At 46.1% G+C, this 24,797-nt stretch overlaps 2 protein-coding genes across 3 annotated transcripts in view; both read right to left on the bottom strand.

The window, feature by feature from the left end:
* The window catches only part of LOC137426512 (D-aspartate oxidase-like), a 93,282-nt gene extending 79,167 nt beyond the window's left edge, over nucleotides 1–14,115 (bottom strand). For both annotated transcript variants that reach the window (XM_068115098.2, XM_068115099.2), the window contains exon 1: nucleotides 14,020–14,115. The gene's annotated coding sequence lies outside the window, so the exon portion shown is untranslated. The remainder of the gene's footprint in view (nucleotides 1–14,019) is intronic.
* A 1,333-nt stretch (nucleotides 14,116–15,448) lies between these two features.
* Nucleotides 15,449–24,797, bottom strand: part of LOC137426508 (rho GTPase-activating protein 32) — a 145,417-nt gene continuing 136,068 nt past the window's right edge. Inside the window, exons 11-12 of the mRNA XM_078777458.1 lie at nucleotides 15,897–16,235; nucleotides 15,449–15,747 (exon numbers count right to left, since the gene is read on the bottom strand). Coding sequence (XP_078633584.1) covers nucleotides 15,449–15,747; nucleotides 15,897–16,235 — 638 coding nt within the window. The remainder of the gene's footprint in view (nucleotides 15,748–15,896; nucleotides 16,236–24,797) is intronic.

Below are 24,797 nucleotides of genomic sequence, written 5' to 3'. Positions count from 1 at the left end.
CCCCTATTATTTCCTCAACGACTGCTTACCCTCCATATTATCGCCTCAACCACTGCTTGCCCTCCCTATTATTGCCTCAACCACTGCTTGCCCTCCCTATTATTGCCTCAACCACTGCTTGCCCTCCCTATTATTTCCTCCACCATTGTGTGCCCTCCCTAGTATTGCCTCAACGACTGCTTACCCTCCCTATTATCGCCTCAACCACTGCTTGCCCACCCTATTATTGCCTCAACGACTGCTTACCCTCCCTATTATCGCCTCAACAACTGCTTACCCACCCTATTATCGCCTCAACGACTGCTTGCCCTCCCTTTTATCGCCTCAACCACTGCTTGCCCTCCCTATTATCACCTCAACCACTGCTTACCCACCATATTATCACCTCAACCACCGCTTGCCCTCCCTATTATTGCCTCAATCACTGCTTACCCACCATATTATCGCCTCAACCACTGCTTACCCACCCTATTATCGCCTCAACGATTGCCTACCGACTGCTGCAACGACGCCTCAATGACTGCTTACCCACCCTACCCACTGCTTACCCAGCCTCAACGACTGCTTACCCACCATATTATCGCCTCAACCACTGCTTACCCACCATATTATCGCCTCAACCACTGCTTGTCCACCCTATTATCGCCTCAACGACTGCTTGCCCACCATATCGCCTCAACCACTGCTTGCCCACCCTATTATCGCCTCAACGACTGCTTGCCCACCCTATTATCGCCCCAACGACTGCTTACCCACCATATTATTGCCTCAACCACTGCTTACCCACCATATTATCACCTCAACCACTGCTTGTCCACCCTATTATCGCCGCAACGACTGCTTGCCCTCCCTATTATCGCCTCAACCACTGCTTACCCTCCCTATTATCGCCTCAACCACTGCTTGCCCTCCATATTATTGCCTCAACCACTGCTTGCACTCCATATTATTGCCTCAACTACTGCTTACCCTCCATACTATTGCCTCAACCACTGCTTGCCCTCCATATTATTGCCTCAACGACTGCTTACCCACCATATTATCGCCTCAACGACTGCTTACCCTCCATATTATCTCCTCAACGACTGCTTACCCACCATATTATCACCTCAACGACTGCTTACCCTCCATATTATCACCTCAACGACTGCTTACCCTCCATATTATCGCCTCAACTACTGCTTACCCTCCATATTATCGCCTCAACAACTGCTTGCCCACCCTATTATCACCTCAACCACTGCTTGCCCACCATATTATCGCCTCAACGACTGCTTGCCCACCCTATTATCACCTCAACCACTGCTTACCCTCCATACTATCGCCTCAACGACTGCTTACCCTCCATATTATCGCCTCAACTACTGCTTACCCTCCATATTATCGCCTCAACGACTGCTTGCCCACCCTATTATCTCCTCAACCTCTGTTTGCCCACCATATTATCGCCTCAACGACTGCTTACCCACCCTATTATCGCCTCAACCACTGCTTGCCCTCCCTATTATCACCTCAACGACTGCTTACCCACCATATTATCGCCTCAACCACTGCTTACCCTCCATATTATCGCCTCAACCACTGCTTACCCACCATATTATCGCCTCAACAGCCTGCTTGCCCTCCCTATTATCACCTCAACCACTGCTTGCCCACCATATTATCGCCTCAATGACTGCTTACCTACCATATTATCGGTTCAACGACTGCTTGCCCACCCTATTATCGCCTCAACGACTGCTTGCCCACCATATTATCGCCTCAACGACTGCTTGTCCTCCCTATTATCACCTCAATGACTGCTTGCCCACCATATTATCACCTCAACGACTGCTTGCCCACCATATTATCGCCTCAACGACTGCTTTCCCACCCTATTATCGCCTGAATGACTGCTTGCCCACCCTATTATCGCCTGAATGACTGCTTGCCCACCATATTATCGCCTCAACGAATGCTTGCCCACCATATTATTGCCTCAACGACTGCTTGCCCACCATATTATCGCCTCAACGACTGCTTGCCCACCATATTATCGCCTCAACGACTGCTTTCCCACCCTATTATCGCCTGAATGACTGCTTGCCCACCCTATTATCGCCTGAATGACTGCTTGCCCACCATATTATCGCCTCAACGACTGCTTGCCCTCCCTATTATCGCCTCAACGACTGCTTACCCACCATAGTATCACCTCAACCACTGCTTACCCACCATATTATTGCCTCAACGACTGCTTGCTACCCTATTATCGCCTCAACCACTGCTTACCCACCATATTATCGCCTCAACCACTGCATACCCACCCTATTATCGCCTCAACGACTGCTTACCCTCCCTATTATCGCCTCAACCACTGCTTGCCCTCCCTATTATCACCTCAACCACTGCTTACCCACCATATTATCACCTCACCCACTGCTTGCCCTCCCTATTATTTCCTCAACCACTGCTTACCCACCATATTATCGCCTCAACCACTGCTTACCCACCCTATTATCGCCTCAACGACTGCCTACCGACTGCTGCAACGACGCCTCAATGACTGCTTACCCACCCGACCCACTGCTTACCCAGCCTCAACGACTGCTTACCCAACATATTATCGCCTCAACCACTGCTTACCCACCATATTATCACCTCAACCACTGCTTGCCCACCCTATTATCACCTCAACGACTGCTTGCCCACCCTATTATCGCCTCAACCACTGCTTACCCACCATATTATCGCCTCAACCACTGCTTAAGCACCATATTATCGCCTCAACGACTGCTTGCCCACCCTATTATCGCCTCAACGACTGCTTACCCACCATATTATCGCCTCAACCACTGCTTACCCACCATATTATCGCCTCAACCACTGCTTGCCCACCCTATTATCGCCTCAACGACTGATTAGCCACCATGTTATCGCCTCAACCACTGCTTACCCTCCCTATTATCGCCTCAACCACTGCTTACCCTCCCTATTATCGCCTCAACGACTGCTTGCCCTCCCTATTATCGCCTCAACCACTGCTTACCCTCCCTATTATCGCCTCAACCACTGCTTGCCCACCCTATTATCGCCTCAACGACTGCTTGCCCACCATATTATGGCCTCAACAGCTGCTTGCCCTCCCTATTATCACCTCAACCACTGCTTACCCCCCATATTATCGCCTCATCCACTGCTTATCCCCCATATTATCGCCTCAACGACTGCTTACCCACTATATATATTGTCGCCTCAACGACTGCTTACCCCCCATATTATCGCCTCAACGACTGCTTACCCACTATATATATTATCGCCTCAACGACTGCTTACCCTCCATATTATCGCCTCAACCACTGCTTGCCCTCCATATTATTGCCTCAACTACTGCTTACCCTCCATACTATTGCCTCAATCACTGCTTGCCCTCCATATTATTGCCTCAACGACTGCTTACCCACCATATTATCTCCTCAATGACTGCTTACACTCCATATTATCGCCTCAACGACTGCTTACCCTCCATATTATCGCCTCAACTACTGCTTACCCTCCATATTATCGCCTCAACCACTGCTTGCCCTCCCTATTATCGCCTCAGCGACTGCTTACCCACCATATTATCGCCTCAACCACTGCTTACCCTCCATATTATCGCCTCAACCACTGCTTACCCACCATATTATCGCCTCAACAGCCTGCTTGCCCTCCCTATTATCACCTCAACCACTGCTTGCCCACCATATTATCGCCTCAACGACTGCTTACCTACCATATTATCGGTTCAACGACTGCTTGCCCACCCTATTATCGCCTCAACGACTGCTTGCCCACCCTATTATCGCCTCAACGACTGCTTGCCCACCATATTATCGCCTCAACGACTGCTTGCCCACCATATTATCGCCTCAACGAATGCTTGCCCACCATATTATCGCCTCAACGACTGCTTGCCAACCCTATTATCGCCTCAACGACTGCTTACCCACCACATTATCGCCTAAACGACTGCTTGCCCACCCTATTATCGCCTCAACGACTGCTTACCCACCATATTATCGCCTCAACGACTGCTTACCCACCATATTATCTCCTCAACGACTGCTTACCCACCCTATTATCGCCTGAATGACTGCTTGCCCACCCTATTATCGCCTGAATGACTGCTTGCCCACCATATTGTTGCGGATATGAGGCCTGTATTTTTTGGATTGTGTTGTATTGTGGTAAATTGGTGATGATTATTGTTTATTCTGCGCCCCCCTGCCTCCGGAGCTGTGTAAAGGTGAAAGGGCATCCCATAATTAGTCCACAAGCATACACGTCAGCCAATAATAGAATACCCCTGTTTGATAGTTATATCTTATTCTGTGTTTTAGGGTAAGGCTGTGTCTCCCATTAATTGAAGTACTCCATTGCACCGGTGAAAGAGAATAGATCCCCTTTCATTCCCATCCCCAAAATCTCCATTTCCTTCACGTCCCCTTTCGTCATTGCCGAGCCTCGATTGCCAATTACCTCCCCTCCAAAACCACCATTGAACAAGGGCTCGGGTCGGGGAAGAGGGGCGTGCCACCCGTCGTCATCAAGGGGGGAGCCAGAGGGTCGCATGACCAACCAGGGCCGAGGTGAGCACACCGATGGGTGTGTCCTGAAGGCCGGCGGCTTGATCGCTAGAGGCGCTATAAAGGCGTGCGCGCAAGTGGCGAGAGAGAGAGTCAGTCAGTGGAGTCGGTGGTCAGTTGGTTGCGTTGGTTACGGTGAGGAGTCGGTGGTGGTGGTCAGTGGTTGCGTTGGTTGCGGTGAGGAGTCGGTGGTAAAGAGTGAGTGGACCAAGAAAGAGTTGAGGGGTTGGATCAGACGAGTCGGACAAGTCCTGGGAAAGCACGCGACGTCCACAGCAGCCACAACAGCAGCTTGGGGCCTGAACGGCGGTTTTGAGCAGGGCCGCAAAGGAACGGCGGCTGCTAAACGCGCCGATCGTGCTGCAGGACCCCCTTGGACCTTCCTCTCCCTCCAGCCATCCACCTCCTGCCTTTCCACCCTTCTTGTGTACGTGAGTTTGTTCTGTGTGTCTTGTCCCTGGGTATTTAATTAAGTCTGTAGGTAAGCTAGTATTTGCACTGTGTCACCTGCGTCTTGTGTTGTAAATAAACGTGACTGCCTTCTTTTTGCTTGTGTGTACAATAAATCCCATTACTCTACTGTCCGTCTTCTCGTCTTACTCCTTTTCCTCTTTGCATTTCGTCGTTTTAGTCTTTTCCCAGATTGGGCAGCTGCGGTGCGATACGGCCAAAGTTCTGGGTGAATCGGGTGAGTCGGGGATCCTGTAACGGTCGCGGTTGGACCATCCGCTCGGCCCATCATAACATCTAAACCGCGATCAGTAACAATATTATCCCCTCAACGAATGCTTGCCCACCATATTATCGCCTCAACGACTGCTTGCCAACCCTATTATCGCCTCAACGACTGCTTACCCACCACATTATCGCCTAAACGACTGCTTGCCCACCCTATTATCGCCTCAACGACTGCTTACCCACCATATTATCGCCTCAACGACTGCTTACCCACCATATTATCTCCTCAACGACTGCTTACCCACCCTATTATCGCCTCAACGACTGCTTACCCACCATATTATCGCCTCAACAGCTGCTTGCCCTCCCTATTATCACCCCAACCACTGCTTGCCCTCCATATTATCGCCTCAACCACTGCTTGCCCACCATATTATTGCCTCAACGACTGCTTACCCACCATATTGTTGCCTCAACGACTGCTTACCCACCATATTATCACCTCAACCACTGCTTACCCACCATATTATTGCCTCAACGACTGCTTGCCACCCTATTATCGCCTCAACCACTGCTTACCCACCATATTATCGCCTCAACCACTGCTTACCCACCCTATTATCGCCTCAACGACTGCTTGCCCACCATATTATCGCCTCAACCACTGCTTGCCCTCCCTATTATTGCCTCATCCACTGCTTGCCCTCCCTATTATTGCCTCAACCATTGCTTGCCCCCCCTATTATTTCCTCAACGACTGCTTACCCTCCATATTATCGCCTCAACCACTGCTTGCCCTCCATATTATCGCCTCAACCACTGCTTGCCCTCCCTATTATTGCCTCAACCACTGCTTGCCCTCCCTATTATTGCCTCAACCACTGCTTGCCCTCCCTATTATTTCCTCAACCATTGTGTGCCCTCCCTAGTATTGCCTCAACGACTGCTTACCCTCCCTATTATCGCCTCAACCACTGCTTGCCCACCCTATTATTGCCTCAACGACTGCTTACCCTCCCTATTATCGCCTCAACAACTGCTTACCCACCCTATTATCGCCTCAACGACTGCTTACCCTCCCTATTATCGCCTCAACAACTGCTTACCCACCCTATTATCGCCTCAACGACTGCTTGCCCTCCCTTTTATCGCCTCAACCACTGCTTGCCCTCCCTATTATCACCTCAACCACTGCTTACCCACCATATTATCACCTCAACCACCGCTTGCCCTCCCTATTATTGCCTCAATCACTGCTTACCCACCATATTATCGCCTCAACCCTGCTTACCCACCCTATTATCGCCTCAACGATTGCCTACCGACTGCTGCAACGACGCCTCAATGACTGCTTACCCACCCTACCCACTGCTTACCCAGCCTCAACGACTGCTTACCCACCATATTATCGCCTCAACCACTGCTTACCCACCATATTATCGCCTCAACCACTGCTTGCCCACCCTATTATCGCCTCAACGACTGCTTGCCCACCATATCGCCTCAACCACTGCTTGCCCACCCTATTATCGCCTCAACGACTGCTTGCCCACCCTATTATCGCCCCAACGACTGCTTACCCACCATATTATTGCCTCAACCACTGCTTACCCACCATATTATCGCCTCAACCACTGCTTGCCCACCCTATTATCGCCGCAACGACTGCTTGCCCTCCCTATTATCGCCTCAACCACTGCTTACCCTCCCTATTATCGCCTCAACCACTGCTTGCCCACCTTATTATCGCCTCAACGACTGCGTGCCCACCATATTATCGCCTCAACAGCTGCTTGCCCTCCATATTATCGCCTCAACAGCTGCTTACCCTCCCTATTATCGCCTCAACCACTACTTACCCTCCCTATTATTGCCTCAACCATTGCTTGCCCACCCTATTATCGCCTCAACCACTGCTTGCCCTCCCTATTATCGCCTCAACCACTGCTTACCCTCCCTAATATCGCCTCAACCACTGCTTGTTCACCATATTATCGCCTCAACGACTGCTTACCCACCCATATTATCGCCTCAACCACTGCTTGCCCTCCCTATTATCGCCTCAACCACTGCTTGCCCACCATATTATCGCCTCAACGACTGCTTACCCTCCCTATTTGTCGCCTCAACGACTGCTTACCCACCATATTATCGCCTCAACCACTGCTTACCCTCCCTAGTATCGCCTCAACGACTGCTTACCAACCATATTATCGCCTCAACGACTGCTTACCCCCCATATTATCGCCTCAACAGCTGCTTGCCCTCCCTATTATCAGCTCAACCACTGCTAGCCCTCCCTATTATCGCCTCAACCACTGCTTACCCACCATATCATCGCCTCAACCACTGCTTACCCACCCTATTATCGCCTCAACCACTGCTTACCCACCCTATTATTGCCTCAACGACTGCTTGCCCACCCTATTATTGCCTCAACTATTGCTTGCCCTCCCTGTTATTGCCTCAACGACTGCTTGCCCTCCCTATTATTGCCTCAACCATTGCTTGCCCTCCCTATTATTGCCTCAACCATTGCTTGCCCTCCCTATTATTGCCTCAACGACTGCTTGCCCACCCTATTATTGCCTCAACGACTGCTTACCCTCCCTATTATCGCCTCAACAACTGCTTACCCACCCTATTATCGCCTCAACGACTGCTTGCCCTCCCTATTATCGCCTTAACCACTGCTCGCCCTCCCTATTATTGCCTCAACGACTGCTTACCCTCCCTATTATCGCCTCAACAACTGCTTACCCACCCTATTATCGCCTCAACGACTGCTTGCCTTCCCTATTATTGCCTCAACCACTGCTTACCCACCATATTATCACCTCAACCACTGCTTGCCCACACATTATTGCCTCAACAGCTGCTTGCCCTCCATATTATCACCTCAACCACTGCTTGCCCACCCTATTATTGCCTCAACCACTGCTTGCCCTCATATTATCACCTCAACGACTGCTTATCCTCCCTATTATTGCCTCAACCACTGCTTGCCCACCCTGTTATTGTCTCAACAGCTGCTTGCCCTCCATATTATCACCTCAACCACTGCTTACCCTCCCTATTATTGCCTCAACCACTGCTTGCCCACCCTATTATTGCCTCAACAGCTGCTTACCCTCCCTATTATTGCCTCAACCACTGCTTGCCCACCCTATTTATTGCCTCAACCACTGCTTGCCCACCCTATTATTGCCTCAACCACTGCTTTCCCACCCTATTATTGCCTCAACCACTGCTCGCCCTCCATATTATCACCTCAACCACTGCTTGCCCACCCTATTATTGCCTCAACCACTGCTTGCCCACCCTATTATTGCCTCAACCACTGCTTACCCTCCCTATTATTGCCTCAACCACTGCTTGCCCACCCTATTATTGCCTCAACCACTGCTTGCCCACCCTATTATTGCCTCAACCACTGCTTGCCCTCCATATTATCACCTCAACGACTGCTTACCCTCCCTATTATTGCCTCACGACTGCTTACCCTCCCTATTATTGCCTCAACCATTGCTTGCCCTCCCTATTATTGCCTCAACCACTGCTTGCCCTCCATATTATCACCTCAACCACTGCTTGCCCTCCCTATTATCGCCTCAACCACTGCTTGCCCTCCCTACCACCTCAACCATTGCTTGGCCTCCCTATTATCACCTCAAACACTGCTTGCCCTCCCTACCGCCTCAACTATTGCTTGGCCTCCCTACCGCCTCAACCATTGCTTGGCCTCCCTTCCACCTCAACCATTGCTTGGCTTCCCTTCCAACTCAACGCCTGATCCTACAACCTCATCCAACTCCCGCTTCTCCTCCCTTACCACCTTATTACCTTCTGTCCGCCACCAAAGGTGGAAGGAGGTGACGTTTTCACCCCTGTTTTTTTAAACGTCTGTCTGTGAGCAGTATATCTCAAAACGTTATGGACGGATTATGATGAAACTCGGTGGATGAGTTGGGTAAGTGACAAGATCAAGCCGGTTAGATTTGGGTTAAGATGCAGATCCACCCCACCCTATCGGTGGATACAAAGCTTCGTGTTCAGCCTGGCAGAGGTATACACTCTACAGAGTTATTGTCACTTACCTACCTCATCCACCATATTTCGTCATAACTAATCCATAACTTTTTTTAGATGTCCTGCTCAAAGTCAGACGGGGTGAAAACATAACATCGGTGCACATTCAGTGGCAGAAGTAAGAATATATACAAAGTTCACACTTGCTAGAGTCCATGAAGTAATCTCAGAGTAGTGTTGTGAAATGACTTAATAATCTTACCAAAATACGCAATATGGTGTCTGTCTTGTCTGTCTGTCTGTCTGTCTGACGATCTGTCTGACGACATTCAGTCATTACCCTGCGTTGGCGAAGAGAAAAGTAGGGTCAGGCATTCTGTTGCATACGTACGTGTGGGCAGGTCTGCATTTTTAAAATGCATTTTCTTGCCAACCGATGGTCCCATTGACACAATTTTAGAATAGGAGCACCTCCACTAGCAGAGCAGTTAAGAGGAAGCATCGTTCATTTTTTCAGGAAAGCACCAAATTTGGCACAGATGTGGTATGGACCTATACAATTGTTTTCCTGAGGGGTGCCCAAAAATTCAGAACCCCTGGTGGCCGCCATATTGAATTTCAACATGACCGCCCTCTGTGACCTATTTCCCTCAATAACTTCTATACTATGAGTGGTCTTGGTCTTGTATTGTGGTCTTGGCAATAGCACACTACTTTACCTACCAGTTACACGGTGTGGAGGAACTCTGGATTGCCATTGGCACTGGTAAAAGCTACCGCTACCTTGCCATCCATAAAATTGCCACCGGCCTTGGCCGCAGGAAGTCCGAGTCTTTGCCATTATTTCATGCCTTCACTGGCTGCGACACAGTGTCATTTTTTGCCCAAATTGGGAAAAAGACAGCCTGGAAGGCTTGGGAAGCATACCCCAGCATCACGCAGACCTTTCATGCTCTCGCTTATAGGCCATCTGTGGACGCTATTACTATGGAACTACAGAGCATAGAAAGATATGTTGCCATCCTCTATGACCGGACTACCGAGATAAAGACAGTGAATGACATGCGCCGACACTTGTTCACGAAGAAGGCAAGAACAATTGATCACATTCCCCCAACAGCAGACGCCTTCGAACGACACCTAAAACGTGCATGTTTTCAGGCTGGACACGTATGGAGTCAGGCACTTGTGCCCTACCCAGAACTTCCATCACCAGCTGATTGGGGCTGGATGAAAACAGGGACTTCCTGGACACCAATTTGGACCACAATACCACTGATACAGGAGGCATGTTCAGAGCTTACAAGCTGCCATTGTAGGTCGGCCTGTAAAGGCAACTGTAAATGCTCCAGGGCAAATCTGCCCTGCACACCACTGTGTGACTGCGATGGACAGTGCCTGTAGTACTACGCGTCTGTGCGAGAGCCTCCACCTTTCAAGTGCCCACAATATTTTAAGTTAAAACTGCAACTGTGTGTAACTTGGATTAATTAATACCATTCCATTGTTATCAGAGACCAATAAAACAATGTGTATCACTTGGAATTGAAATTTTACCTAAAATACGATGAGAGATTCAAGGAAAATGGAAACACCATGGTGGCCATCTTGAAATTAAAGATGATGGATGCCAATCTTTATGCAATTGATCCCATTGGATTCAGAGACAATGAAAACATGGGGTAAGACAGTGGAACTGTGGTGTTATCGCTCATAGTATAGAAGTTATTGAGGGAAATAACTTGAGGGAAATAGGTCACAGAGGGCGGTCATGTTGAAATTCAATATGGCGGCCACCAGGGGTTCTGAATTTTTGGGCGCCCCACAGGAAAACAATTGTATAGGTCCATACTACATCTGTGCCAAATTTGGTGCTTTCCTGAAAAAATGAACGATACGCCCTATTTTTCGGTCTTAACTGCCTAAGTATACATATAAAAAAAAAAAAACACCTTTAGAGGCCATTTTTCCCCGCAAAGCGGGGGTTGGCCTTTTTCGGGAACCGTGGTTGTTGTTGTTTTTCGGTCCCCTTTTTGAAGCAATGTTTTACGGCCGGATGCCCTTCCTGACGCCAACCCTTTTTGCCGCCTTTAACGACAAACAAGGAATTACCAGTGAGCTGGTACTCAATTAGCCGACCTCGGAAGGATGACAGGCTGAGTCAACCCCCCTGCCTAAGTACACCTGTATAATTTTTTAATGATAATTATGACATCATAGGTCACGTGGTACAGGCGCGATCTTGGAAAAATCGACAAACGTTGCACCTCTATATCTCCGAAACCGTCCATGGAAAAAATTGAAACGTGGTTCATTGTAAAGAACTCCATTGGGGAATAGGTGTTGTTAACGATGACGTCATTGGTGCCGTAATTTTGACGTCATAATTCGACAGGGACAGCGCGTAGTCTGATCAGTTTGAAATTTATTGAGCGTGATCTATGCAACAATTCTATTAGAGAATATAAACTTATGATGTAATCGCTCACGTGGTCTGGCAGCCATATTGGATCAACAACACAACAACAACATGCATTTTAAGGCCATTTTCCCTGCTAGAGCAGGGGTTAGCCTTGCGGTCCCCATGACAATCTTCTCCATCTTGCCCTATTTTCTGCATCTCTCCTTGTTAACCCCCTTGCCCGCATTTCTTCTTCCACCATCTTTAGCCAAGTCTTTCTCGGTCTTCCCCGTCCTCTACTTCCTTTTACATTCATTTCCATCACTCTTCTCAACCAGTCACTTTCATCCTTCCTCAACACATGACCAAACCATCTCAACCTGTTCCTCTTCACAACATCAATCACAGGCTCTATTCCCATCATTTTTCGCAATTCATCATTTGTCTTCCTCTCTCTCAACGATACTCCGCACATCCACCAAACCATTCGCATTTCCACCCTTTCCAGCCTTCGTTGCTGCTCTACGTTCATTACCCATGTCTCGCTCCCATAAATCATAACACTTCTCACACATGCAGCATACACCTTTCCCTTCAGCTTCAACGACACTCCCCTCCTCATCAGCATGCCACTCAGCCATATTGGATCAAAGAAAAAAAATTCAGAGTCATAAACTCACATCTCACATAAAAAAAACTCACATCAAGTTGACTGCGTCGGGTAAGTATTCTATGAATACCATAGTTACTTATCCAATCCTGTAAGAAGTGACAAGTGCTTACAGACTCAATGACTGACTTACCTACGGACACTGCTCGATCGCATAAACTCCAGGTGAGCTAAAATATTATAAACCACAAACACATTTGATTACCTATTTAAGCAGTCGCTGCTGCTGTTTAACAAGAAACTGAAAGGGAGGAAACCCAGGGTGTGTTCAGTTACCAAGCAGCAAGCTAGCGCATGCCAAGCCTGCCGTTCCTTATCAAGTTATCAACGGTTTTGAATGGAGTGATTAAGCTACTTGGCGAGCGCTCTACAAGAAACTTGGTAAACTAGAACGGCACTTAGTTGAGCGCATACCTCCACCTGGTTGGCCATATCACTCAAAGGTGAAGAATCACTTAAAAAATTAAATAATTCTCATATCCGAATCCATATTCAGATCTTCACCAAAATCGAATCTATTTGCCCTTATCAGACATCCTGCTCACCAGGTTTCGTCCAAATCCATCCATAACTTTTTGATATATCCCGCAATGTATAGTTTTTGGCCCTATCTCCCAAAGGTGAAGAATCACTTAAAAATTAAATAATTCTCATATCCGAATCCATATTCAGATACTCACCAAAATCGAATCTATTTGCCCTTATCAGACACATCCTGCTCACCAGGTTTCTTCCAAATCCATCCATAACTTTTTGATATATCCCGCAATGTATAGTTTTTGGCCCTATCTCCCAAAGGTGAAGAATCACTTAAAAATTAAATAATTCTCATATCCGAATCCATATTCAGATACTCACCAAAATCGAATCTATTTGCCCTTATCAGACACATCCTGCTCACCAGGTTTCGTCCAAATCCATCCATAACTTTTTGATATATCCCGCAATGTATAGTTTTTGGCCCTATCTCCCAAAGGTGAAGAATCACTTAAAAATTAAATAATTCTCATATCCGAATCCATATTCAGATACTCACCAAAATCGAATCTATTTGCCCTTGTCAGACACCCAACGTGTCCACCAAGTTTAGTCCAAATCCGTCCACAACCTTTTGAGATATCCGTCTATGTATCGTTTTTGGCCCTATCTCCCAATGGTGAACAATCAATTTTAAAATTCTAGTAGCCGAATCCGGATCTTTACCAAAATCTAATCAGTTCGTCCTTGTCACACACGCTACATCTCTGCCAAATTTCGTCCGAATCCGTCAACAACTTTTTGAGATATTTTGTTCACAGACAAACATACAGGGGCGAAAACATCACCTCCATCGACCTTTGGTGGCAGAAGTAATAAACATACCCCCTCCACGGCTCCACCCCCACCCGAACGTTCTTGAGGCCCGATCCTAGATCTACTGTAATCTATGTACCCCACAGAGACATGAGTCATGACCCTCCCTGCCACTCCCGTAGAGAATGGGTGCACTAGTTGTTATATGACTGACGGGCAATTAATTCGGACATTGGAACAGGTCACAGGAGGAATCGTGAATAAAATAAAAAAACACAAATCTTCATAAACGCGCATGGAAACATCCAAAAACAACTAGTATAGTAAGGTAAGATACTCGCCAGCAATTTGGATGTTATCGATATCGAGTATGTCCTGTGTGCCGGTAAACCCCCGCTCGTGGAATGATCCAAAATGGCGAGGTAACGAGGATATAAATCAACACCTGAGCGGAAATGGGCGGTCGCAAAACGCGTTCGAATCGGGAATCGCATCGTCGTGGCAACGTCCTCGAGAGGTGATACGTCACTCGTCTCGAAGGGCGTGATCAGTTACCACTAGGGTTGCCACCTTCAATGTGGAAAAATAAGGGACACCCCACCGCCCCCCACTAGAACATTTTGAAGATAATGAGATTCAGTCAATATCTCAGTTAAATCTCACATGTGTGCATTCCTGAAGACCAGATTTGTGTAAGTTTTCCTTTTACTCAACACCACATCAATTAATTGATGGAAAAAAACAACTTACTATTGTAATTTACAGATTTATATGTCAATCAGTTGAACTAAACAAAAGTAGAGACAGCACAAGTGTTGCCATTAGATCAACTAGCCATTTGGTGTACAATTTAAAGAACTTAAATTTAGCCGATTGAACAGGCCTCATATATTTACATATAAATATTTAAATATTTACAGTATAGCACCTCAGTGCTCTGAACACCCCTGCCCCCCCCCCCCTTCCCATCTCTCTCTCTCTCTCTCTCTCTCTCTCTCTCTGTCTCTCTGTCTCTCTGTCTCTGTGTCTCTCTGTCTCTCTGTCTCTCTCTCTCTCTCTCTCTCTCTCTCTCTCTCTCTCTCTCTCTCTCTCTCTCTCTCTCTCTCTCTCTCTCTCTCTCTCTCTGTCTCTCTCTGTCTCTCTCTCTGTCTCTCTCTCTCATTACTTTCTCTTCCATGTGTACTTTTTGTCGCTGCTTGCAGCCTGAAGCAATGGCTTGTCCTTCAAAAGTTGAGTGAGACCAGTAGCTCACTCTTCATGAGCTCCACAGAGCATCTATTCTGGACGTCACTCCATTTGTTGGCCATTCTGGAGAATATTCTCTCCACAAACCCTGTTGAGGCTGGCACGCTCAGTCGGTAGGAAATGACTGACACCATATTTTGGAGATCAGCTGCCTGAAATACAGCCATCCACTTGGCAGCCACGTCTGTGGTCTTCCATTGATCGCGCTCCTGGAGCTTCTCCACAAGGCTGCTTGCTGTAGTGCACTCATCGTACAGTTCATCCATGTTCAGGTCTTCCATTGATCACCCTCCTGGAGCTTCTCCACAAGGCTGCTTGCTGTACTGCTGTAGTGCACTCATCGTACAGTTCATCCATGTTCAGGTCTTCCATTGATCACCCTCCTGGAGCTTCTCCACAAGGCTGCTTGCTGTCGTGCACTCATCGTACAGTTCATCCATGTTCAGGTCTTCCATTGATCACCCTCCTGGAGCTTCTCCACAAGGCTGCTTGCTGTAGTGCACTCATCGTACAGTTCATCCATATTCAGGTCTTCCATTGATCACCCTCCTGGAGCTTCTCCACAAGGCTGCTTGCTGTAGTGCACTCATCGTACAGTTCATCCATGTTCAGGCTGGTAATGAGGTTGAGCTTTTCACAGATATTTTCAAGGTCACTGAAGGTAAGCTTGCCATCATGGAGAGATAGAGGTGTAAGACAGTGAAGCCAGTTGCTGTCGGAAAAGTCAAACCATTTTTCAATGTACCTTAGGGCAGTGTCAATGAATGCAGTGAATTCCTCCCTTGCCTTGCCTGCATCAACTGGAGAGAGACGCTGCAGCTTCACTTTTGTGAGGTATCCATAGAACTGGTCATCTCACCTCTGTGTGAGTTTGTCTGTAAAGGAATGCATGATGGGATAGAGCTCTAGACAGGGGGTCGCATTGGCCTCAAGCTTCTTAACAACATCTTCGAAGAGGGGAGAATGTTATTACAGAAGAGAAGGTAAACCTCCACAACATCACCATCATCCTCCTGTACTCCAGAATCAGGGCTGAGCTTCAACACAGTGCTGATTTGCCTGGGGCACTCATCCCCAAGGCTGATGAAGTAGGTCTTCAGTGCGGACCAGTTTTGCATGAGTCGAGAGATGGCTGGATTGAGGGAAAGCCATCTTGTTGTGACATGCTGCAGGACTTCTCGGAACTCTATCTCACAGAACTCGCAAAACTCCTTCAGCGCCTCTCTTCTTTTGGCTGATATAGAGAAGTGGCTATAGACTTTCAGAACCACATTCTCAACATCAATGCTCAGGTTGTCGAGTGCATGCTTGACTGTGTTATGCACAATATGGGCATGGCAGTTACCCTGAAGCAGGTTGTTTTGGCTTTTCTTTAATATGGTGTAGACTGAGTTGTGGATCCCGTAGTTCACACTCGCGTTGTCAGCGCAGAAAGCTGAAATTTGACCTAACTAGCAAAGGTACCCGCCCTATGGGCGGGGCTTCAATTGGGAGGCCCAAATGAAAAGGTAAAATATCAGAAATCGAAGGCTTTTTAAAATTTTAAACGATTCATATACACATCTGTTAAATCATATCACACGCAAATATTCAAAATCTAAACAGTATCTTACTATAATTCACCAAATGTCTGTCTGTCTGTCTGTCTGTTCAAAGGTACCGCAAAAACTGCTGAACCGATCTCACCGATATTTTGGGTGGATAATCCTGGGATCTCCAGGAGTAAAATAGGCTATTTAGTTTTCCCAATTTCAGCTTTAGTCTCCAGCATTCTCAGGTTTGGACTCCCGCATAACATTCACGTTCGCATAACGTTCATTGTGACGATGTTGTTTTCCCGGGTGCCGCACAAACAGCTGCACCGATCCCTGCACAGCTGCACCGATCGAACTTGGTGACCTCGGACAAAGACCTTTTTTAAGGACACGGGTTGAATCCCTCCTTGGGAGAATTCTAGGGGTTGCTCTCCCCTCTGGTCTGCTGCTCCTGCCTCACACCTAGCCCGTCTTCACGCTGTTGAAACCAAAGCGTTCAGAATCATTGGAATCTTCCTCGATGAAGCGAACTCCGAGGGCCTTTCACTCACTCACCGCAGGCAGGTTGGTGGTCTTTCTGTCTTCTACCGACTCCTCTCTGGCCTTGCCCCCCCAGCTCTCTCTGGGCTCTGTCCCGCAAATATTCCTACAGGTCGCACAAGATCTGCCTGTAACCCTCTTATGGTTAAACTGCCAAAATCAAGACTCTCTGCTCACCTTCACTCCTTCATTCCTCTTTTCTCCCGCCTCTGGAACAAACTCCCTCACTCTCTTCAATCCCACTCCACCCTCCAGGTCTTTAAAACAGCTGTTCACCACCATCTCCTATCCTCCCCCATCCAAAACCTTGATCTTTTCTACCCCCGCTAATTTCGGTCCCCTTGTGTTTTATACCTCTCCCCCCCCCCCCTCCCCTTCCCACACCTCCTGCCCCCAAGCCCTCTCCCTCCCACACTTCTCCCTGCTCTCAAATGTTGTGGTTGTGTGCTTCCCCTTCTCTCCCCATCTTGTCTTCCGCTCCCTCTTTTTGTATATTTTGTTTTAGTCTAGTAGGAAGACTAGGTCCCCCTGCACCCCCCGGAGATATACTTCTAATCAGTGTTTCTAGATTGGAAAAAATGTGTAGAAAATGACTAGCTATGGCCCCAAGCTGAAAAAATGTCCCACATACCATTTTTATGCAAATTACTGCTGCAAATTTTATGCAAAATTATGCAAATTTTATGCAAATTTTTGATGAGGAGTAGAGTTGAGGGGTCTTTGAGGGCTTCATCGAGGTGCTCTCGGTTGCAAGACTGGGTCATTCTGAGAAGCACAGCAGGGTCAGAGATCATGATGTTCTCCTCCTCAGTGAATCTCTCCATCAACAGCCTCTCCATTGCCTCACACACTGTTTTGAGGCAAAAGAGGGACTTTGCGTAGGCCTTTCCACTGAGAACACCTTTGAGAGATCCACTTGTTACTAGTTGTGCCTCAAAGAGAATCTCTGCATATCCAGAACCACGCATCTTGTGTCCAGTGAGCATCCCGATGTAGTTCATGGATGTGTGGAAGGGTCCAATCGTTACTACATGACTAGCAAATTCATTTGGCCAGCGCCAGATGATGGGAAGGGCTTTCATGCAGACACCCAGATCAAATGTATTCAGGACCCATCTCTGACCCACCTCAGCAGTTGCTGCCTCGGAACGCTTCAGTAGCTCACGAACAACTGCGTTGTCTGTGATCGGTTGGTGGATAGGCGTGCAGTAGTCGACTGTTGATTTGCTGGGTGGGGGAGAACCAGTTGCAGAGGTGAAACCCCCTAGCCCAGGCACAGGCTGCAGGCCATTGCCATGCCATGCAGGCACCAGGCACAGACCGATCACAGACAACGCAGTTGTTCGTGAGCTACTGAAGCGTTCCGAGGCAGCAACTGCTGAGGTGGGTCAGAGATGGGTCCTGAATACATTTGATCTGGGTGTCTGCATGAAAGCCCTTCCCATCATCTGGCGCTGGCCAAATGAATTTGCTAGTCATGTAGTAACGATTGGACCCTTCCACACATCCATGAACTACATCGGGATGCTCACTGGACACAAGATGCGTGGTTCTGGATATGCAGAGATTCTCTTTGAGGCACAACTAGTAACAAGTGGATCTCTCAAAGGTGTTCTCAGTGGAAAGGCCTACGCAAAGTCCCTCTTTTGCCTCAAAACAGTGTGTGAGGCAATGGAGAGGCTGTTGATGGAGAGATTCACTGAGGAGGAGAACATCATGATCTCTGACCCTGCTGTGCTTCTCAGAATGACCCAGTCTTGCAACCGAGAGCACCTCGATGAAGCCCTCAAAGACCCCTCAACTCTACTCCTCATCAAAAATTTGCATAAAATTTGCATAATTTTGCATAAAATTTGCAGCAGTAATTTGCATAAAAATGGTATGTGGGACATTTTTTCAGCTTGGGGCCATAGCTAGTCATTTTCTACACATTTTTTCCAATCTAGAAACACTGATTAGAAGTATATCTCCGGGGGGTGCAGGGGGACCTAGTCTTCCTACTAGACTATTTGTCTGGTTGATTTGTTTGTGAAATAAATGTTAGCTCTTTCACGAGCCTCGATTCAGTATACAAAAAAACCCAAAAAAAAACCTTCTTTTGGGTTTCAAATGGCTGCACCTGCTGGTTTTGGATCTTCTGTGCAGCCATTCAGTTTGCATATCGTATTTAATTTGAGAAGTATATTCAAACGAACCAGAAGCATGGTGTAACTCTTTTTTTTTTTTTTTTTTTACACACTGCTCCAGGTTACACACAATGGCGGAGCAAATGATGATAGCAAGATGGGATGAGTATAATAACTAGAGATGCTAGTGCAGAATGTACTTCACATCTCAGCTACTGGAATATAATGTTTATTAAAAGGTTCGTTCACATTGTTCTGGATGGGTGTGGATTGGGTGTGGCTGGTTAAATGGTCAGCTGTTAAAAACAGCTCTGGCCCTGAGCGTGAGGGTGAAGAAGAGGAGAGTTAAGAGGTATTAAGGCAGGGGCCTTCAATCAGAGTAGTTAAGTCGCACTCTGCTGATATTTCCAAGGGAAACCAAAGAACAGTGAAATACAGTATTCACTCCCTTTATGTTATTGTGCCTTTTGGCTCCAGGCCCTTCGAGAAGAGAGAGAGTCTGTGCAAAACAAACCCTCTTCTTCTTCATCCTGGTGTACTCAGAGATCGTTGGTTTTCATTCATGCGCTCCTTTGGAATTCCCTTGGTATGCATGCAATGTTTTGGGCCGCCAGCTTTCGTGGGTTTCTTTAGTTATGGTCTCATGGAGGAGACAACACACACACACACACACACACACACACACACACACACACACACACACACACACACACACACACACACACACACACACACACACACACACACACACACAACAGCTGTTGTACCGAATTAAACAACATATAACAGCTGTTGTAACAAATACAACACACAACAGCTTAGTGGGTGGCTTTGGTGGGGGCAGGGGGAGGCACCTGTAGCTTGATGAGTTTTGCCGATTCTAACCCGTCAACTCACACAAGTGTGGATAGTGCTTTTACAACACCAACACAAGTGGGGAAAGTGGTTTTGCATCACCAGTACGTGTGTGGAAAGTGGTTTTGCAACACCAGTACGTGTGTGGAAAGTGGTTTTGCAACACCAGTACGTGTGTGGAAAGTGGTTTTGCAACACCAACACAAGTGTGGAAAGTGGTTTTGCAACACCAGTACGTGTGTGGAAAGTGGTTTTGCAACACCAGTACGTGTGTGGATAGTGCTTTTACAACACCAACACAAGTGGGGAAAGTGGTTTTGCAACACCAGTACGTGTGTGGAAAGTGGTTTTGCAACACCAGTACGTGTGTGGAAAGTGGTTTTGCAACACCAGTACGTGTGTGGAAAGTGGTTTTGCAACACCAGTACGTGTGTGGAAAGTGGTTTTGCAACACCAGTACGTGTGTGGAAAGTGGTTTTGCATCACTAGTAAGTGTGGGGAAAGTGGTTTTGCAACACTAAGTACGTGTGTGGAAAGTGGATTTGCAACACTAGTACACGTGTGGAAAGTGGATTTGCAACACTAGTACACGTGTGGAAAGTGGATTTGCAACACCAGTACATGTGTGGAAAGTGGTTTTGTAACACTAGTACGTGTGTGGAAAGTGGTTTTGCAACACTAGTACACGTGTGGAAAGTGGATTTGCAACACTAGTACGTGTGTGGAAAGTGGTTTTGCAACACTAGTACACGTGTGGAAAGTGGATTTGCAACACTAGTACGTGTGTGGAAAGTAGTTTTGCATCACTAGTACGTGTGGGGAACGTGGTTTTGCAACACAAGTACACCTGTGGATAGTGGTTTTGCATCACTAGTACGTGTGGGGAACGTGGTTTTGCAACACAAGTACACCTGTGGAAAGTGGATTTGCAACACTAGTACGTGTGTAAAGTGGTTTTGCAACACTAGTACACGTGTGGAAAGTGGATTTGCAACACTAGTACGTGTGTGGAAAGTAGTTTTGCATCACTAGTACGTGTGGGGAACGTGGTTTTGCAACACAAGTACACCTGTGGAAAGTGGTTTTGCATCACTAGTACGTGTGGGGAAAGTGGTTTTTCAACACTAACACAAGTGCGAAAAGTGGTTTTTCAACACTATCACAAGTGCAAGAAGTGTTTTTTCCACACTAATACAAGTGCAAAAGTGGTTTCCTGCACCACCACACGTGCGAAAAGTGGTTTAACAACACTAACACATGTGCGAAAAGTGGTTTTTCAACACTAACACAAGTGCGAAAAGTGGTTTTTCCACACTAATACAAGTGCAAAAGTGGTTTCCTGCACCAACACAAGTGCGAAAAGTGGTTTTTCAAGACTAACACAAGTGCGAAAAGTGGTTTTTCAACACTATCACAAGTGCAAAAAGTGTTTTTTCCACACTAATACAAGTGCAAAAGTGGTTTCATGCACCAACACAAGTGCGAAAAGTGGTTTTTCAACACTAACACAAGTGCGAAAAGTGGTTTTTCAACACAAACACAAGTGCGAAAAGTGGTTTTTCAACACTATCACAAGTGCAAAAAGTGTTTTTTCCACACTAATACAAGTGCAAAAGTGGTTTCCTGCACCTACACAAGTGCGAAAAGAAGTTTTTCAACACTAACACAAGTGCGAAAAGTGGTTTTTCAACACTAACACAAGTGCGAAAAGTGGTTTTTCCACACTAATACAAGTGCAAAAGTGGTTTCCTGCACCAACACAAGTGCGAAAAGTGGTTTTTCAACACTAACACAAGTGCGAAAAGTGGTTTTTCCACACTAATACAAGTGCAAAAGTGGTTTCCTGCACCAACACAAGTGCGAAAAGTGGTTTTTCAACACTATCACAAGTGCAAAAAGTGTCTTTTCCACACTAATACAAGTGCAAAAGTGGTTTCCTGCACCTACACAAGTGCGAAAAGTGTTTTTCAACACTAACACAAGTGCGAAAAGTGGTTTTTCAACACTAACACAAGTGCGAAAAGTGGTTTTTCCACACTAATACAAGTGCAAAAGTGGTTTCCTGCACCAACACAAGTGCGAAAAGTGGTTTTTCAACACTAACACAAGTGCGAAAAGTGGTTTTTCAACACTAACACAAGTGCGAAAAGTGGTTTTTCAACACTAACACAAGTGCTAAAAGTGGTTTTTCAACACTAACACAAGTGCGAAAAGTGGTTTTTCAACATGAACACAAGTGCGAAAAGTGGTTTTTCCACACTAATACAAGTGCAAAAGTGGTTTCCTGCACCAACACAAGTGCGAAAAGTGCTTTTTCAACACTAACACAAGTGCGAAAAGTGGTTTTTCAACACTATCACAAGTGCAAAAAGTGTTTTTTCCACACTAATACAAGTGCAAAAGTGGTTTCATGCACCAACACAAGTGCGAAAAGTGGTTTTTCAACACCAACACAAGTGCAAAAAGTGGTTTTTCAACACTAACACAAGTGCGAAAAGTGGTTTTTCAACACTAATACAAGTGCAAAAGTGGTTTCCTGCACCAACACAAGTGCGAAAAGTGGTTTTTCAACACTAACACAAGTGCGAAAAGTGGTTTTTCAACACTAATACAAGTGCAAAAGTGGTTTCCTGCACCAACACAAGTGCGAAAAGTGGTTTTTCAACACTATCACAAGTGCAAAAAGTGTTTTTTCCACACTAATACAAGTGCAAAAGTGGTTTCCTGCACCAACACAAGTGCGATAAGTGGTTTTTCAACACTAACACAAATGCGAAAAGTGGTTTTTCAACACTATCACAAGTGCAAAAAGTGTTTTTTCCACGCTAATACAAGTGCAAAAGTGGTTTCCTGCACCAACACAAGTGCGAAAAGTGGTTTTTCAACACTAACACAAGTGCGAAAAGTGGTTTTTCAACACTAACACAAGTGCGAAAAGTGGGTTTTCAACACTAACACAAGTGCGAAAAGTGTTTTTTCCACACTAATACAAGTGCAAAAGTGGTTTCCTGCACCAACACAAGTGCGAAAAGTGGTTTTTCAACACAAACACAAGTGCGAAAAGTGGTTTTTCAACACTATCACAAGTGCAAAAAGTGTTTTTTCCACACTAATACAAGTGCAAAAGTGGTTTCCTGCACCTACACAAGTGCGAAAAGAAGTTTTTCAACACTAACACAAGTGCGAAAAGTGGTTTTTCAACACTAACACAAGTGCGAAAAGTGGTTTTTCCACACTAATACAAGTGCAAAAGTGGTTTCCTGCACCAACACAAGTGCGAAAAGTGGTTTTTCAACACTAACACAAGTGCGAAAAGTGGTTTTTCAACACTAACACAAGTGCGAAAAGTGGTTTTTCAACACTAACACAAGTGCTAAAAGTGGTTTTTCAACACTAACACAAGTGCGAAAAGTGGTTTTTCAACATGAACACAAGTGCGAAAAGTGGTTTTTCCACACTAATACAAGTGCAAAAGTGGTTTCCTGCACCAACACAAGTGCGAAAAGTGGTTTTTCAACACTAACACAAGTGCGAAAAGTTGTTTTTCAACACTATCACAAGTGCAAAAAGTGTTTTTTCCACACTAATACAAGTGCAAATGTGGTTTCCTGCACCAACACAAGTGCGAAAAGTGGTTTTTCAACACTAACACAAGTGCAAAAAGTGGTTTTTCAACACTAACACAAGTGCGAAAAGTGGTTTTTCAACACTAACACAGGTGCGAAAAGTGTTTTTTCCACACTAATACAAGTGCAAAAGTGGTTTCCTGCACCATCACAAGTGCGAAAAGTAGTTTTTCAACACTAACACAAGTGCGAAAAGTGGTTTGTCAACACCATCACAAGTGCAAAAAGTGTTTTTTCCACACTAACACAAGTGCGAAAAGTGGTTTTTCCACACTAATACAAGTGCAAAAGTGGTTTCCTGCACCAACACAAGTGCGAAAAGTGGTTTTTCAACACTACCACAAGTGCGAAAAGTGGTTTTTCAACACTAACACAAGTGCGAAAAGTGGTTTTTCAACACTAACACAAGTGCGAAAAGTGGTTTTTCAACACTAACACAAGTGCGAAAAGTGGTTTTTCAACTCTATCACAAGTGCAAAAAGTGTTTTTTCCACACTAATACAAGTGCAAAAGTGGTTTCCTGCACCAACACAAGTGCGAAAAGTGGTTTTTCAACACTAACACAAGTGCGAAAATTGGTTTTTCAACACTAACACAAGTGCGAAAAGTGGTTTTTCAACACTATCACAAGTGCAAGAAGTGTTTTTTCCACACTAATACAAGTGCAAAAGTGGTTTCCTGCACCAACACACGTGCGAAAAGTGGTTTAACAACACTAACACAAGTGCGAAAAGTGGTTTTTCAACACTAACACAAGTGCGAAAAGTGGTTTTTCCACACTAATACAAGTGCAAAAGTGGTTTCCTGCACCAACACAAGTGCGAAAAGTGGTTTTTCAAGACTAACACAAGTGCGAAAAGTGGTTTTTCAACACTATCACAAGTGCAAAAAGTGTTTTTTCCACACTAATACAAGTGCAAAAGTGGTTTCATGCACCAACACAAGTGCGAAAAGTGGTTTTTCAACACTAACACAAGTGCGAAAAGTGGTTTTTCAACACAAACACAAGTGCGAAAAGTGGTTTTTCAACACTATCACAAGTGCAAAAAGTGTTTTTTCCACACTAATACAAGTGCAAAAGTGGTTTCCTGCACCTACACAAGTGCGAAAAGAAGTTTTTCAACACTAACACAAGTGCGAAAAGTGGTTTTTCAACACTAACACAAGTGCGAAAAGTGGTTTTTTCACACTA

The sequence above is a fragment of the Myxine glutinosa genome, chromosome 5 (genome assembly GCF_964187855.1).
Source record: "Myxine glutinosa chromosome 5, kmMyxGlut1.1, whole genome shotgun sequence".
NCBI lineage: Eukaryota > Metazoa > Chordata > Myxini > Myxiniformes > Myxinidae > Myxine > Myxine glutinosa.
The sequence above is the reverse complement of the archived record's forward strand: the minus strand, read 5'-3'. Positions and strand labels throughout refer to the sequence as shown.